Below are 18,698 nucleotides of genomic sequence, written 5' to 3' on the forward strand. Positions count from 1 at the left end.
AGCTGAAAACTTCTAAGGAAATAAGACATCATGCTCTTCACTGCTAATAGATTATAATGGAGGTTCCGTTTGTTAAGGGCATTTTTAGATGGTTTAATGAATGCCATGAGAAGTTTGTGTATCAAGGATAAATCAATATGCCATCAGTGTAAAATCTGTTTTAAATTATTCAAACGAGCCTATCTGTTACACTCAATATTTGAGAACTGCTGAACATTGTTAAAGTGCAATAAGAGTGCACTTTATTCATTCAAAGATGGTTTTACTTTATGATTTGGGATGGTGCATTATATATATATTCATACTGTGTTGCAATCAGCCTTTAGATATTGTATCTGCTAGGCATGTTAGTATAGTTTTATGTAACCTAGATTAACAATCATGGAACAAAAATGAATTTTGTAATCCTAAATAAATTTCAACATATGCACAGTTTGAGACTCGTATCATTATAATGTCTGTGGACAGAAAAATATAACTTTGTGTAATAAAAAGTAAATAGAATAATTTCTGGATTCCTCACATAGTATTATGCAGGATATTTTTACTTCTGAAGCTCTGCTTTGCTTAAAGGATGAATTAGAAATGCGAATTCCTTAGGCTTCCATTAGCTAAGAAAGCTAACAGCAGTTAGTTTGCAGCTTTTGGAATTTGTAAGCTGAAATTTCTTTCTTTGTAATCCCACTGTATAATGCTGGACAAGTTATTATGCCCCTCTGTCTCTTGATTTCCCTTATTTTAAAATGGTATCATTAAGAGATTTTCATGTTAAAAATCAAATAAAATCACACTAAGCAACTAACCAAGCAGCCAACTACAAGAAACCCTGAGAATTTTAGTTTAGTATCTTTAAGTTTAGTGTCTTAAGTTGGCAATGGAGATTAAGGGTTTACTGTTACATAGATAGGTCTAGAGGTGTGGTTCTGTCATAGGAACTAATCAGATAATTTCTTCAAAGACTGCGGCGTACCTTGGAATCATTATTTATTTCATGTTAAGGGAATTTTGAAGTTCAGCATTCTTAAGATATAAACATTTGTGAGGCTAAGAGTGACATACACAAGTAAAACTAAAACCAAATAAAGTCTAAATTGCTCTCTTCTTGTCTGGCTTGATTTAATAACTCTAGTTTTATTTTAAATTGGCATTTTCTATTTTAATGTGTGTCTGTATGGTGGTGGTGGTGGTTTAGTTGCTAAATTGTGTCTGATTCTTGCGACCGCATGGACTGTAGCCTGCCAGGCTCCTCTGTCCATGGGATTTTCCAGACTAGAATACTGGAATGGGTTGCCATTTCCTTTTCCAGGGGATCTTCCTGACCCAGGAATCGAACCCAGCTCTCCTGAATTGCAGGCAAATTCTTTAACAACTGAGCTACAAGGGGAGCCCATGTATGTATGCCAGCTGTTTAAAATTTTTTTAGACAGAAATTTTTTTGTGACTTTTAAAATGTTTATATATATATATGACATATATATATAAAACATACATACATATATATATATATACACACATACATACCTATAGCAAAACTACTATAATATGTTTCTTACTATTTAAAGTATATAAGTTGACAATTAACCACCAGCATTTTGTAAGACAGGGAGTAGGGTCACACCTGGTCAATATGAATTCACATACTATGTTAGTCAATCAGCCTGTAACAACTCATTAATATAAGGTTTGAGATGTAAGAAATGCAAACAAAATTTAAAAAAATGTGGAACATCTAAACCATAGCACATCTCAGTGGTTGCGATATGAAAGGTGGTAAGAGTAATGTACTCGGTCATGAAAATTAGTGACAAAGAGAGGTGGGGTCTACTCTCCACATTACATACAAAGTAATTTAGTTTAAAAATATAATTTCTGGAACTCAAGCCAATGGTAGGTGTTGCAGTGATGAGGATAGCCTTGGAGAATTATATTTTATTCCTTGAAACTAGGAAGAATATGCAGGACAACAAAACTAAAAAACATGAAATACTTTTGGAAGTCTGATTAAAAAGTTATACTACAATTGATTTATAGGTATTAGAAGTGTGTTGGGTTTGTTCTGTTTTATAGAATGTGCCTCTCATTACCTGATCTTGGGTTTCCAAGGGAATGTAAACAATAATACATCATAATTGAAGATATGTTTAGTAGCAAATGCTGAGCCCTGCATTTCATTCTGAGGTCAAGCTTGTTATCAGAGATTATTAGCAGTGATTACCCAAGGTCAGAAGCCACATATCCAGCTTCCTGCTTAAATGCTCAAGTTTATATGAAACGGAAGCATGCAAGGATGCCATTTTCATGGAACTGCTGCATCACACATGCGTCTTTGGAAAAATGGCTGACTTGGAATTTGTGTGAAAATGGGTAAATCTGCCAAGAATCATAAAGCAGTGATTACTGTGACAACATGGAATAGCCTGCACTTTATATTTACCATAATATAAAATGATGCAAATAGTTTAAGACATCTATTTCAACACAGTCGTTATTTTGTCAAAGATAGGTGCTGTTCCCTCAAAACCAGGGTGGTGGATTTCATTGCCAATTGTCAAAGAAATGGCAAATGCCTTTCCCCCCCCTTAACTTTTAAAGTGGCTTAGATGAAGTTCAAATTTGCAGAGATTAGTGCCTAAGTCTGCGAAAGTGAATTGGGTAAATATCCATTTATTTTCATTAGTGCTTTCTATACAAAATGGTATTAAAATTAACTCTCAATTACTTGTGGTGTATCTTCTCAAATTTAATTCTTTAGTCCTACTGCAAGCCCTTTAGGGAACTTAAATGTAGAAAAGAGCAACTAGTCTTGGTAATGGAGCCACAGGCTTCCAAGGGTCTTCAGAGAGGAAAGCCAAGCCTCAGCCTCCTGCTCTGGCAGCCTCATGGCTTGAGCCACCCTCGGCCCCCCAAGCAGGAAAAGTGGAATCTATAGGTCTTTAAGGAAGCTGTTGAATGTTTATAGCGACTAAAGACAAAAGAGACTGTAGCATATACAAGCTAACCAAATTTTTCAGTTCAGTCTTTAAAAACAGTTTTACTTCTTAGGAAAAGGGCAACAATTTAAACAGTTTGGGTATGTGAAGGGGATATTGTAGCTAATTTTAATAGTATAGAAAAATACTCATATTTGTATTTACTGATGACTTTACTTGAAGAGTATAAAATACTGCATAGGGATATATTTACCTCAGTAAAATAAAATCTTCCCAAGGTTTATAATTTTAATTAACAAATTTTCTAGAAAGGGAGAAAACAATTGCTCTTCGTTTCTTTTTTTTAAGTAGAAATAAGCAGAATAGTGTATATTAAGTTTTCCACTCATCTCTATTTTACGTGATTTAAAACACAAAAGCTGAATGGCTAGTTTCTTGTCTGTGTATAATCAAATATGGATTTATAACAGAACTATGCCTCTTAGAACTTGATAGGAGTGCAGATTTTGTAGTTCATAGATTACTTTAGAAGAGGAAAAGGGGAAGACATCATTAGAAGAGTACTCTGAGTAAAAATATCAGGATATTATTAAGTTACCTGCTGTGAAAAATTTTATGAAATAAAATCTTTTCTTGTAAGGTCTTTTTATTTGATTTATTTAAAATAATATGAAATTGATATTGTAAAACATTTACTCCTGATTGTAATGTTTTATATCTTGAAAAAACTTTTATTATTCTTGTGTTCCCAGTGTTCCTATTTATTTTATCTTTTCACTTGTTTCCATATTTATAGTATGACATTTATATATTTTTACAAATGACATTCAGCAGAATGTAACTGCATCTGAAATTCAGACAGCTATGTGCCTTTTGGTTTTCATTAATATTCTCAAATCTTTGTAACCCAAATGCTATAAAGGCAATTGAACTTCTGTTCACAAACTCATAGTAGAATTGCTGCTCTCATCCTAAAAGCATACCATAAGTAAAAGTCTGACAAGTTTAGCTTCGCTAATTGTGTCCCGGTAGTTGGGAGAGAGTTCAAGTTTTGAAGTCAGGAGACTAACTCTTTACAAAGCTATATGATTTGGGTCAATCTGCCTTACTTTTCTCAACTAGAAAATAGGGGAAATTGTCAGTGGAATACTTACCACAGTTTTGTTAATGAGGATTAAGTTAAAAAAAATTGCAAGTCCGTTCACAGTTTACCAAGTGTTTCCTGAGCATCCCATACGACACCAATTTGACCAGCAGTTCTCCATGACTTACCTAAGGCACACAGCTATTAAATAGCAAACTGGGACTTGAACCCAGCTCTCCAGCCTCTAAGTCCAGGGATTTCTCCACTAATTCACAAATAATAAGGAAGCACTTTGAAAAACAGAACATACTATAGACATGAACAGTATTATAAAACTTGACCCATTTTAACTGAAAAAAACTTGTCCAGCTATTTTAAGTGACACTTGGCAAATACCTATACAGCCTTGACAATCAAATCAGAAAACAATGATCTTAGAATTACAAAATGGTTGGATGCCTTTTTTGATGAAAGGACCACCTTTCATTTTTGGTTTGTGTATTCTATCTACTCTCTATGTGAAAAAAATCTACTTTTAACATTGGTTGCCTATATATTACCCATTGTCTGGTAATAGATACGTATCTACCCTTCACTATTTTGAACATATGCATTTCTCCAAAGTACATTATGAAGTGAAATTCCATTTCTTAGTTCTTATTTTTCCATCAGCACCCTTTCTTAAAGATAGGTTCCTCAATGTAAAAGGTAGGAGAAGCTTTTTTGGATGGGAAGGGCACCTGATTCTCTGGAGTTGACATGATCAGTAATCATACAGGTTAGAAGGAATGCTCAAGGGAACCCTGTGGCCCTGGTCTTCCAGGGCTCATGTACTTTGGAAACTAAGAGAATTAATTGCCTTGAGCAGGTGTGAAAAATTGCTTCTCCTTTCGGGCTATAGGAAAATTCAATAAATGGAATTTCATTACTATGGATGGAAAAGTCAAGCAAACTTCTGCATTACCAATTGCTAGTGGCTTTCAATTCCAAAATGGCAGTGTTTTAAATCAATACTTGTTGATTACCAATTATTTACAAAAGCTTGTGTCTTAGTTTCTCATATCTATAATTAAAAATCTTATAGTGAGTTTACATTTTGAAAGTAGAATGTACAACTTTAAGACTTTAAGATCAGGTTGAAATGACCAAGTTTTAAGATTTCATGCAAAAACAAAGAAGAAGAAAAAGAAAAAGAAAAATCTCTACCTCTTAAACATGATTTTTCAGCTCATCATCTTTAAAGCAACAATTAAAAAAGAATTCAAAATACATCCCCCAACTATGATTTCAACCAGCACAAGTGAATTTCAAGTCCAACACAAAGAGGTTTTCTCCATTAAGAAAGTTCATTCTGGCTCAGTTGTGGTGCAAATCACCAGCCTCTCCACCTTAAATAGCTCCCCATCGCTTGAAAGGCACAGAACAATAGCTGAAATTATAATGGAACTGACCTATGCACACATTCTCATCGTCCAGCTGTGCAGAAGCATTTCTGAAGTAGCCCAGCCTGCATAACTCACAGTGCTGCCCTCTAGTGTTGTGTTTACAGCTCACGCAAATGACTGTATTTAGCAGATCGATATAACTGCATCGATTGGAGTGGCCGAAGCATTCACAATCTTGCAAGGAAGAACAGAAATGTATACAGAGTGTATACAGTTGCAGAGTATCAGCACACTACATGCTCAGATAAAATGAGAAGTGGAGAAAAGATGGCGGAATGGCATTACATGTATGTGATTCCACATGACACATGGTGATCACAGGTGGTTGTGACTGGCATGGAAGTAGCATTTGTTTCAAGCAGGAGAGAAAGGTTGGACATTCAGAACATGATCAGAGGGTGTTAATTCTTGGCAGACAATATGAACAGAAGCATTTGCAGGTGTACACCTTTTAAAATTTGGGAAGGCTTGTTTCCACTGATGCAAAAGTCTAATTTTTGCACATTAAAAACTTCACTATCTTTGCATCACTTCCTTCATTTTCTCTTCATATTTGCAGTCTTAAAAAAGAAGAAGGAAAGACTGTCAGCATCTAAGGCCTGAGTCTGCCATCACTCATGACTCCTTTGTTTAGAGCCTTATTGTCATTTATGTCAAGATAGTAACTCAGTCATAGTTTCATAAAAGAAATCATGGCAAATTTAATACGAGTCTAGACAATTGAACAATTGTTTATTTTTGTTCCTTCCAATTGGTAAGAAGAGAATATGGCTTTTTGCAATCCTTTCATCAGGCCAAATCTGCATGTTTGCTTATGTGTGAGAGAGAATATAAAAAACAGGGAGATTATTGGTATGAAAAGAGTGTGCTTAAGATTTCCTTTTCTTGCAAGTTTCAAGCTAAGTCTACTCCAAAATAAGAGTCAGGCAGCTGCTGTACCCTTAGATTTCTTTTTGCTTTCCCAAAGTGTTGGAAGTTCCTCTGAGGTTTAGGGGTGATGGTGATAATACACAAGGAATTGTGGGGAAGGGTGGAGAGTGACTCAATTGTCTCTCTCGTATCTCAACCAAAGCAAGTCATTAATCTAATTCAACCTTTTAAAAAGAAAAAACAAAAAACAAAGCCTCTCCTTGTGCGGTAGTTATTAAATCAGATAGAAAGAAAGTGTGAGAAGTAACTTGGTGGGGAATCTGTTTTGTCTTCTCAAAATATGGGGGTAGACCTAGCTCACAATTATAAGGAAGGTCAACTATGAAACTGCAAACCTTGTTTGTCTAAAAATATTCCTCTCAATAATGTCTGGCTTTTATTTTATCCCACCAGGAAGCCAGTCAGTCACTAGTTGAGTCCATTCATTCATGCAATAAATAATTTATTCAGTTGGTCTATGTGTTAGGTACAAGGTAAAGTGCTGAATTACTCTTTTGCCCTAGAATAAAGTTTTGGTAGCACTGCATTTGATGACCAGAGTAAAAATGAGTGTCATAAAAATGAATAAGGAAGAAGGGTGATTGGCTTTTTTATATTAAATTAACATCTGCCACTCATCAAAATGGTATGGGTTCATTTATATGACAGCCAGTTATTACAGCAGAGAGTTGAGGGCAAGTTCCCAACAGAATGAAATCAAATTTGGATAGAAGTGGAGGAGGACACTGGAAATAGTGAAGACTGGGAGATACTCAGGAATAGGGCTAGTACCTTGGAGACCCCAGATGCTTAAGAGAAAGGCAGGAAGAACCGGAGGTTCCCAAAGGCAAGGCCCTCTGTTTACTGCAGGCCAGCTTGGTCCCTGTGTGCTGGTGTACTGGGCATGCAGGGTGGGAGTGGGGATTTGCAGGAACCAGAGAAAGGAGAGTTCTGGAAGGAGGCCATATGGGAGGTGGGGCAAGATAACCCTGCAAATAGGCTAAGTCATGCCAAATTAATAATAATATCAGCAACAAGAAAAATAATAAAATTACGTATCACCAAATTAAATCCTCTTAGAAGACAAGCATTTCACCCCCATACATTATATCTCCCTGAGTTCGACCTAGTTTAGGCTGGCATTTCTGCTCCCTCAGAAACACAAAGGGTTTCTCCAACTTGGAACAGGGAGAATCTTTCTGGCCTGGAGCCACCCCAGAGCAGTACTTTCAGGGAGCAGACCCACATCTCAAATCTAATGCTTCCCAAGGACTTCTTCAGAGCTGCCGGGATACCCCGAGGAGTGTGGTACTCAGGGCCCTCAGGCCCTCCCTCTGTAGAAGATGCCCCTACGTGGTTTCTGTTCTTCACTTAACCCTGCCCTAGGTTAGTCCTCCGTGCACCTAATGTACTTAATCCAGATTTTTTTTCAAGAGAATCTTTTTTGTGCATAAATTCATCCTAGGAACTTTTCAGAACCACACACAGATAGAAAGTGTGAGAAGTAACTTGGTGGGGAATCTGTTTTGTCTTCTCAAAATGTGGGGGTAGGCCTAGCTCACAAGAAGTTCTTGTTGTCAAGATGCTTGTTTAAGGTAAGACAAATGTGCTCAGATAACTAGAAAAAAAACAAGAGGATGTGCTAAAACACACACACACTCAACAACACACACACACAGATACACAGTGATATAAGGAGAAATTCATTTAACTTGAGGAAAATTAGGAAAAACTAACTTAAAATTGAATCTTCTATGAGGGCAGGTAAGGTTTATTTTTTAAAAAAAGAATGAGGAAATGAGCATTTCCAGTGAGAAGAATAAAGTGTGTAAAGACACGACATGGGGAAAGGGAGAGAACAGGGCTGGAGAAGTTTCATAACATGGTTCCTTTCCGGGTAAGATCTGCCCAGCAGCCAACACTACATGCTGGGCTTCACCTGACAAAGTTTTATCCACACACAAAAAAAACCCATGTCTGCAGACATTCAAGTTCAATAAAGACCCAATCCATACTAGAAACTCACTGTTACCTACTATTTTTCTGAATGTAATAAACAATATGCATTTATATGACATTAACTATTTGTTTCTGGGTCTCATTTGAAAACCAATTTATCAATTTTAACAGGAGATCTAAATAATATAAATTATACAAATAATTTATATACAAAACTGCACACAGCTAAACACTCAATATTATAAGCCTATTTCAGAAGATATGTGTATATTTTAAATATCTTTAGAATCTAAGAAAAAGCTAATAGTGACTTTATTCCTTTAAAACTTCTAAGGTTCTTCTGAGACTTTGATAAATCTGTCTTCTCTGGCCATGATATACTTGAGAATACAAAATGAGAAAAAGACATTTGGAAGGGATTTCAAAAACACCAGAGCACTGTATGAATTCAAGACATTTCAAATGTAATTATTAAACTTCTATATTACTTTTCAGTTTTCTGTTAATTTCCCATTCTTTAGGAACTAGTCTTTTCACACAGGCACAGAATCCATGAATGATCATTAATGATACAGTTAGAGCTTCACGATCTTATTAGGATCCAGAGGGATGATATTAATAGTCCATAATTCGTTGGTCCTCTAAATTCACTTACCCACCATTTCATCCTCCCCCCCCCTTTTTCTTTACAAAGTATAGAGTACATGGCCCATCCTTATAATCACTTCCTTTTATATAGTCTCATCTCCCTCATCCCCAAATTCCCACCCTCAATTACAGACTCCTGGGAAAATCTGATCCTGGTTAAATCCAACCCTCTACTTCTCAATGTCTATACCCCAGCAGTTAAATGTGGCTGGGCCTCTTTCCAACTATTTCGAAACAAGTCTCACTTTAACTTCATGACCATGAACTTCAATAGGGCCCCCAGGGCTTTCTGGCAACCCTTTCCGAATCAGGGGGCTTCTGGGACACCACTCTCTTCTTGGTTCACTTCCTTCCCCACCTACCACTGCTTTCCCCCCTCTTCTGTATTTTCTTGTATCTTCTCAAATGTCTGAGGGCTCAAACCTTGTACCTATTCGCTCTTTAGGCTAACCCAGAGCTAGGGTTTTTTACCCAGCCTCCTAACTTTATAAAGCATCAATATACTCTGTGTGTGTGTGCATGCTTAGTTGCTCAGCCCTGTCTGACTCTTTGTGATGCCATGGACTGTAGCTCTCCAGGCTCCCCTGTTCATGGTATTTTCCAGGCAAGAACACTGGAGCGAGTTGTCATTTCCTACTCCAGCAGATCTTTCCGACCCAGGGATCAAACCTGCTTCTCCTGCACTGGCAGGCAGATTCTTCACCACTGTGCCACCTGACTTTTCCAAAATAGTTATTTCCAGCCTAGACCAACTTCCCAGTTAGTTGGTGAGACTTCATCCAAACTGATAAATGCAACTGCCTTCTTAATGTCTCCACTTAACACATTTAACAGATATCTCAATTTTAACATGTTCAGAACTGAGCTCATAGGTTATCCTTCCCAAATCTGCTACTTACATAAGCAGCCAGCCCTATATCTTGATAAATGACAACTCCATTCCACCAATTGCTTTGATCAAAATTCCTGGAGTTGTTCTTGACACCAATCTTTTTCTCATTCCCCCCCCAACCCCCCCCCGCCCCAATAACCAACCAATCAGCAGATCCTCTTGACTACTCTTTTAAAATACATTCTATATCTCACCATCTCATCCTTAGTACTTGGATTACTGCTGTTGTTCTCAAACTGCTTTCCTGGCTTCCATCCATGTGATGGTCTCCCCCACACAGCAGTCAAAGTATCTCTTTCCAAACTTAAATTAGGTCATGACATCCCTTTGCCCTAATCCTAATGGCTTCCTGCCTCATTCAGAATAAAAGGCAGAATTTCAGTTCATTTATTCCCAGCTGATATGGCCCCTGGCTTCCCGGGGGTTCACCACTGTCACACTCCTCCTTGCTCACTGTACAATGCCTCCGTGCTGCTCTGCAAACATGCCAAGAACTTCCCCAGGGCCCTTGCACTTGCTGTTACCTCTGTCTGGCCTCCTCCTCCCCCAGACTTCCCTGTGAATTGCTGCCTCACTTTGTTTTTACGTCTCTGCTCAGAGAAAATTCTGTGACTACTCTATCTGAGATAACAGTCCCTGGCCCAAACACATTAATCTCCCCCTCCTCCTATTTAAATTTTGGAGTATTTAGAATATCTGAAGGAGAAGGCAATGGCACCCCACTCCAGTACTCTTGCCTGGAAAATCCCATGAATGGAGGAGCCTGGTGGGCTGCAGTCCACGGGTTTGCTAAGAGTCGGACACGCCTGAGCAACTTCACTTTCACTTTTCACTTTCATGCATTGGAGAAGGAAAGGGCAACCCACTCCAGTGTTCTTGCCTGGAGAATCCCAGGGATGGAGGAGCCTGGTGGGCTGCTGTCTATGGGGTCGCACAGAGTCGGATATGACTGAAGTGACTTAGCAGCAGCAGAGTATCTGAAAATTATGTTAAAAATTTCTCCCCTATATTTTGAATGTAAATACACACGTGCAGAGTGTGTCCATTTTGTTCACAGATGTAAACAGAACTCAACACATCGCCGAGCATATACTAAGTACTCAAAATATGTTGAATGAATCAATCAATGAGTCAATGAATCAGTGAGGATCCTGAGGCATCTTCTTTTGGAAAACAGAGGAAGACACAGACGAAAGTTATGCTTAAATTCATTTCAAATGCCATAAAAGTCTGGCTATATTCCATATATTAAAGAGTTCAGAAAAACAGCACTCACATATCAAGCTGTAACTGAGTTAGTAAATATTTTAGCTGAGAGTTGATTATATGTCTATACAGATCAATTTCAGTAGGAAAAAGGAAATTCTCAAAAAAATTGCTATGGTTTACACAGCTTTTCAATCTCAAATCACACTGCAGACTCTATTTTATTTTTCAGGTATGTTTTGACTACTGTTATGCAGACAAGCTAAAACATTTGCATAGTGTGGCATAGCAATGCATTTTGATTGAGAACCACCTTATACCAGGGGACAACAAGAATGAGGCTCGGGCCTGAAGAGCTTCTGAGCCTCAGCACTACTGACATCTGGGGCAAATCATCCTTGGTTTTCCTAAATGTAGGAAAGCGTCCTGAAGCGTTCCTGACCTCTACCCACTAGAGGCATAGCAACTCCCAAGCTGTGACAATCAAGAGTCCCCTGGGGGAGCAAAATCCCCCATCTGACACACATGACATCATATAAGGCAGTTACGATGATATGTTACTTAAGAACTGGCTGATGCATGCATTATAAGTTGTTTCAGTCACGTCTGCCTCTTTGTGACCCTATGGACTATACTCCCCCAGGCCCCTCTGTGCATGGCATTCTTCTGGCAAGAACACTGGAGTGGGTTGCCACGCCCTGCTCCAGGGGCTCTTCCTGACCAAAGGACCGAACCTGCATCTCCTGTGACTCCTGCATTGCAGGTGGATTCTTTACCGCTAAGCCACCCAGGAAGCCATAAGAGCTGGCTACCTAAGAGCCATAAAAGCTAGCAGTGTTTCAGTAGAAGGAGTTCAAAGTTGTCAAAGATAGTGAGAGGACCAAATCTCTTCTAAGGTTTAAAGACTTTCTGACTGAAATTGGCTGGGGAAGGCCTCAGTAGATAGAAGTTACAGAAAAAAGGTTAGAGAGAAAGAATGAAAGAAAAAGAATATTAAGACTAGGAGGAGGATTAAACGTCTTGGTCTCTTCTTTCTTACTGTTCCCCATGTTTCCTCCAATTTCAATATTATTTTACCTATGTACTGTAACACAAGATACATCACAGAATATAAGATAATGTACCCTGAATGTGGCATACGTAGGTTTATTTATTAATTTCGGGGCCAAGTGAGGAAAGCTTATTCAAAGTCAGAGCTGGTGAAAATTAATTTTAGTCACTCAAAAGGAGAGGATTTTGGGAAAAAACTTTAGATAAATAGAAGGTAAAAAAACTATATTTCTTAAAGAGCGTTTTCCCTTCACTACATTAGCAGAGTCACCAAGCCTCCAGGGGCTACCCCCAGGCATGGGAATAAAGTGGCTGCATCATTTTCCTGGTCCCTACCTCACCCCCAAACCTGTCTTGCAACCTTATGTAACTTTTGAAGCCCTTCCACATATATTATTTGCTAACAGTGTAGATTAGTCTATGACATCTCTAATTCACTAGGTGGCTTCTTCTGGCCTGTGGAGATGTGTTCAGATCTCATGAGTGCTGTGATGCCCAAGAAACTAGAGATTTAATCATGCAGGCTCAAATTTCAGGTCAAGAGGCGTCTGGCATGTGCAGTCTTTGACATGACAGAAAAGAGAAGGGTTCTGTAAAGGTTCTAACGGTTCCTTTCTCCTTCACCTCCTTGGTTTCCCTGTAGGTCTGCCTGTCACAGGTAAGGAGCGGCATCACTACCATGGTGTCAATGACTGCAGTGTGCTATGCACACATATGCCCAGATAGGCTTGATAACCTGTCAACCTGTGGCTGCTCTGTTCCTGAAGAACTTAGTTCTCCAAATTGGGCACCGTCAGTGTTTGCTATGTAAAAGCACATTGTGAGGAAAGTTTAAGACATGGTTTAAATCCTGTCAGTTTCCCTTTCCCATCTTCTGACCAGCTTCCTCCTTCACTGTATATGCCACAGCAGGACCAGTTCAAGTTGATTAAAATCTGGAAAGTGATTTGACTCTTTTCAGTAAGGAATAGGGAAGCTATTATCATTTTCACCAAGTGGGTCAAACCAAATTCGTATATTGTTAATAAATATATTTCTTTGTAAGAGATGTTTTATGAAAAACAAAAACAGCAACCTCCCCCCAAAAGAAACATGACATGTACCCAACAGTCAAGGATGGAAAACAAGACACCTGTCACATAGGACATTTAAAGGAAAATGGTGAAATAAAAACAGGAGTCTTTATGTTTCCTGAAAAATCTTTAGTCTGTGAAGATGTGATGACAGATGCCAGCTGGAATGGGCCATTCATGAGTCACAGATGAGATTCTGCTCACTTTCATTTGAAGAAAGTAACGTAACTATTATTTTTGGGTCATAATCAACGCTAAATCCAGTGTAGCTCTTCACTGGTATTTGTTCAAATTCCATTCAAACAATGTTGGGAAGTGGAAATTCCAAGGTATTTCATTTGTCAAATGGGCACCGTACATGAACCTACCATTCTGTTCTCATGAAAAGCATCCTTGAAACTTACTGTGAGTTTCCTTATTTTCAATGCAAATGAGTAACAATGTTAATAGCTCTAACATTCATGTTTGAAACAGGAACCTAAAGTGTTATAATTCTGACTCGCACATTAATCTTTCAGAAAACAAATATTGCAGCATTTTAAATTTGCAGCAGTCAAATTTTCATGTGAAGCTTTTTTTCCTCTCATGACAGTACTCAGTACTATTCGATGCATTGATCATTATCAATCAACATGCCTCACCAATAAGCTGATGGGTACACTTCACAGATATTCCAGATTCATACAGTGCAATGTTTCACAACACATAACACCATGAAATCACTGTATGAATCCAAGAATTCCTACCTCTCTTGTGGTTTGCAACTTGAACAGAAGAAACTGTTGACAAAGCTAATTTGGGAGCAACTGGATAGGTTTAAAAGAATGAACAGCACATTAGAAACAACAGTGAAACGTTCAAATTATAATTACTTATCATCAACCCACTTGAAAAGTAGCCCTAAATGAAGGTACTGTTTGTATTTGTTGCCTCTTGGAGTTTATTTTGATTACAGAGAAAGCTTGTATTTGGCTGAAAATGGTTTGACTTTGTCAGTAATAAAGTTTGGAAGCTTTATTTTCAAATGCAAAAAGAATTACCATTAAATCAATAATCCAGTTATGCAGATTATGTCAATAACATTATGGATATTAGGATCCTCTATTGTCTTTCTCTTAAAATAGTAGTTGTGTTGTTGAATTAATTAGTAACATCATTAACTCAATTCACCATGTCTTTCTCTCTGTGCAGTAGCCCATCTGCATATAAACCAGTTAGATTACTTTTGCTGAACTGATTAGACATCACAGAACACAGTTACAATGGTCAACCATTTAGCAGATCCTGGATCTCAGCCTCAGAGTCATTTGGAATCTGTCTTTCAGAAATGTAGTCTTTTCCTAACATTTGTTACTCTTATGATACCGGTTTGTTAATGGCAGGAATTTTTAAGTTTGCCTGCTTTTCTTTTTCAGTTAAAAATGAGGAGTCACTTGTGAAAGTAGCAAAAACAGGATAGAGCTTGATGCTTTCTGCAGATGTTGACCAGATAAATTACATCTGCACAGAACTGACTTCTGACAGAAAGTACACCTTTGGCTAAAATTTCAAGTTCAAGCACTGTATTCAACTGTGCACCTCTCAAATAAACTTATTTGAACTCATTATCTACATTCTAAAAAACTGCAACTAGTATTAACTAAAGATTATTTCTGAAAGCTTTTAGTCTTGTGACACTCAGAAAATATAGCAAAAGTAATAAAAGGGTCTCTTTTAGGTTTTGAACAATGCATATCTTGTTCAGCACAAAACTCAAGTTTTGAACAATGCATAATCTTGTTCAGCAGAAAACTCACTGTGAAGTGTTAAGTCTTAGATCCTGTCTTGTATAATTTGTTGAGCTATGAAATTCAACGGGAAATACTGAGTGACATTTCACTGAAGATGCTCTCATTGAAATCGCCAAGGAACAATGCCACTAAACCTCCCCACAGTCTTCGTAGAATTATACTAATGGGGTGAGCTTGATCTGTATTTCTTCTTCCACATACGTATGTAGAAACTTGAAAAAAATCATTTGGAGCAGATGATTAAGATAATTCTATTTGCTAGTAATATATGTATCTAGGACAGTCTTGATTTCATCACTCTGATCAAGGACTGAAAAAGCAGCCCTTCCAATTTGACTCCTCAACAAATTGCTAATATATTTTGTTTTGCTTAGCAGCTATTTCCCGGTTCCTCCTTTTGCTCATTTCCTCTTCCATCTGTATTCATTAGAGCTTAAAAGGAACATCCTGTATATAACGAAGGAAGGTAGAAGCCAAAGATGTGCCTTTTTTTGTGTGTGTGAGAAGAAAGGACGCAAAAGAAGACAATTTTCTATTAATATGAACTATTTATACATGTCTATATATATCTATAGGCTAGATGTTAATGTAATTTTAACATTACACTGCATCTTATGCATTTGATTGGCTACTTTTTAAAGGTTCTATTTCTTCCTGTGTAATCACACTGCTGGTTTCAGTTTCCTTTATTTATTTATTTATGATGTTAGAAGTCAGAAAATAATTACTGCTCTAAGGACAGAAAGAAAACAGGTTGTTCTTAATCCTAACAGAAATTATTAATTGATACAGGATTAAAAGAGGAAAAGCCTCGCCAGAGAAAATATACTATGATGTAGAAGGGAAGGGGAGGGGCAGAGGGGGAGAGAAAGAGATCCAAATTCCTGTCAATCAATACGGAACCATAGTTTAAAAAAAAACAACAAAACAGGTCTCTTAGGGGTTGCAGAACTGCCTTTACCTATTTTTCCCGACCCTCAATACAACTAAACTGCCAGTTAGTTTACCTAAGCAAAGCAAAAGGGAGACAGTGGAAGGACACTTGTGCCACTCAAAAGTTTTTAAGATGTATTATTTACACTCCCCACTGTGATGGCAACCAAATACTAGACTTCTCTTGGGACTGGCTGACATTCAATGTAAACCTGATAAAGGTCTTATAGCTTCTGTGGCATCTAATCTTTTCTACACTTTTTGCTATAATATTTCTGGGACACTCCATATTAGAAAAAAATATTTGAATTATGATTCTTTCAAAGGCATGGCATTGGTGATAATGCTCTTATTTAGTGCTTAAAAAAAAAAAAAACAGAATATGGGATTTTCCCCCTAAACATGTGGGATTTTATATCAGTAGGAATTTGACATGCTCCTACCTTGTTTTGGGTTAGAAACCTCAAGGGAAGAAATATTCGGCCATTTCCTATTAAACTTTGGAGGATCTGCACGCATCAGGAAAAATCAGGGTTTGTTATATTCAGCTATAATGCCCTTTGGTTTAAACAGAAAACTAAATGGACAAAGACACAAACCACACATCTGCTTTTTAACTTGGCTGTGATGCACTTAACACAACATGACTCCCACACCAGACAAAAGCAAGCAATTGATGATTCCCAAAACATTGAATGGACATTAAATATATAGCCCGTTCCCTAACAAAGCTATATACGTTAACTTTTGTAATAAAGTAGAGTGTTCTTACAAATAACTAAATAGGGACTTCAGCAATCCAAATCATTATATAAAGCTGCTGCCTGAAACTGGAAGATAACGGGAAAGAAATAATTTCTCACTTGAGAATTCCATTCTCTGCAATTTATATTTACAGATATCAGCTGGTTACATTAGTCTTCAGGAGAGATTCTTCAGGGTATGTTTTAAGTGTGAGCCATTATCTCTGCAAAGAAGTGGATTTATTTCCTATTTGTTTCTATGCAATTTCTCAGAGAAAGAAAGAGAAGGATTACTGGTGATTCTGGCTTAAGGAGAATAGACCAAGGTATTCTGATCATATCTCAGGTTTGTATGTATGGGTGTGTATATGTTTTCATGATGTTTTTAACTGAAAATATATTTCTAAAGTTTTTGGTTCCAGTCCAGAAATAATTATAAACATTGTTAACTTTAGAATTAATGTTATATTTTTCAAATATTCACCCATGTTTAAAAGAAATGACTCTGGAAAAGCAGGAAAATAGCCAAATTTAGGATTGAGTGCTTTAAAACTATTATTGCTAAGGTGCATAGAGTATAACTATTAAAGCAGCCATTTCATGACTCTATAATCAGCCATTCACTGAGATCAGTTCAAAACTACATTTCTAGTGTGGTCCTTTGAGACCATCCAAGTCCACAAGGAGAGTTCTTGCCTCTAAACTCCTATAGCATGTGACCTCCTATGTTCCTTATTTTTCATGGATATGTGGATAGGCAGAAGTTTTAATATTGCTACTTTAAATTTTATGTCTATTTCTTGTCTCTGTAATTAAATTGAATCTCTTTGAGGAAGGGCAAAGCCTTCCAGAAGGCCTCAGTAAATATTTAATAACTGAGTAATTGATATCAAGTGGCTAGGCTACTGTAAACAGGTATTATCAGACTGTTTCCTCCATAATTAGATTATAGTGAATAACATTCTTGCAAGACATGGAACTTTCACTATAACTTTGGCTTTTTAATATTAGAAAAGCTGATCTACTGTTGCTCTTTGTGTATGTTATATACATGTAAAAGCAAAGGGCTAGATATTGCTATATCTTTAAAATTTATGAATTTTGAAATTATGAAAAAAGAATGAATTCTGAAATTATGAAAAAAGAATGCAATAATTTTCCACATCTGTAGGTGTTACTAAATAAATAGATATTTGGTAATATTTGCAAGATATGCAAGTTATTGACTGAATATTACTTTCCATGTGAGTACTTTGGTGATGGGGAGAAATGGAATTAGCAGAACAAGCCTACTTGAACTGTGATAGTCATTTTGAAAAACAAGTGATTTTTAGAAATTGTTTATTTAGAAAAAATTTCAAATCACTGTTATAGTTTTATATAGAAAATATATTTATGCATATTGTTAGCATCAAATTAGGAACCATTTAGTTCTCTGAAATGGTTTTCTCCATCTTTTTCTGTAGGAGAGGTAAATATAGGTCATATGTGGGGGTGATGCTTGCAAGTCTAACGTTAAGTATTCAGTGGCTTGGTTTACTTGATGAAGTGAAAGTAATACTATAATTAATCATTTTGCTAATAAGCTCTGCCAAGAAATTTTAAGTGAAGACAAAATTTATACTAAACCAATTTAGAAGTGAGTTTTGAAAATTAACTTTATAAATTAAGCTCTATTCCATATTCTAATATAATAAATATTTGTTTATGCTGATATTTTATATTGGGCTTCCCTGGTGGCTCAGAGGTTAAAGCATCTGCCTGCAATGCAGGAGACCTGGGTTCAATCCCTGGGTTGGGAAGATCCCCTGGAGAAAGAAATGGCAACGCACTCCAGTATTCTTGCCTGGAGAATCCCATGGAAGGAGGAGCTTGGTGGGCTACAGTCCACGGGGTCGCAAAGAGTTGGACCTGATTCAACAACTTCAGTTTCACTTTCACTTTTCATATTTTTTTTTCCATTTACTTTTATTAGTTGGAGGCTAATTACTTTGCAATATTGTAGTATATTTATACTCTTTTATGAGTTTCCTCCG

The 18,698-nt window shown here is 37.1% G+C and overlaps 1 protein-coding gene across 8 annotated transcripts in view; it reads right to left on the reverse strand.

Moving 5' to 3' along the window:
• Positions 1-18,698, reverse strand: part of NTNG1 (netrin G1) — a 360,421-nt gene that overhangs the window by 49,647 nt on the left and 292,076 nt on the right. For 3 of the 8 annotated variants that reach the window (XM_070467722.1, XM_070467723.1, XM_070467724.1), the window contains one exon: positions 5,466-5,633. The exons of 2 other annotated variants lie outside the window; for them this stretch is intronic. In XM_070467722.1, coding sequence (XP_070323823.1) covers positions 5,466-5,633 — 168 coding nt within the window. Of the gene's footprint in view, positions 1-5,465; positions 5,634-13,942; positions 14,003-16,362; positions 16,429-18,698 lie in introns of all 8 variants that reach the window. 3 more of the 8 variants (XM_070467727.1, XM_070467725.1, XM_070467728.1) reach the window with 2 other exon arrangements.

The sequence above is a fragment of the Odocoileus virginianus genome, chromosome 5, assembly GCF_023699985.2.
Source record: "Odocoileus virginianus isolate 20LAN1187 ecotype Illinois chromosome 5, Ovbor_1.2, whole genome shotgun sequence".
Taxonomy (NCBI): Eukaryota; Metazoa; Chordata; class Mammalia; order Artiodactyla; family Cervidae; genus Odocoileus; species Odocoileus virginianus.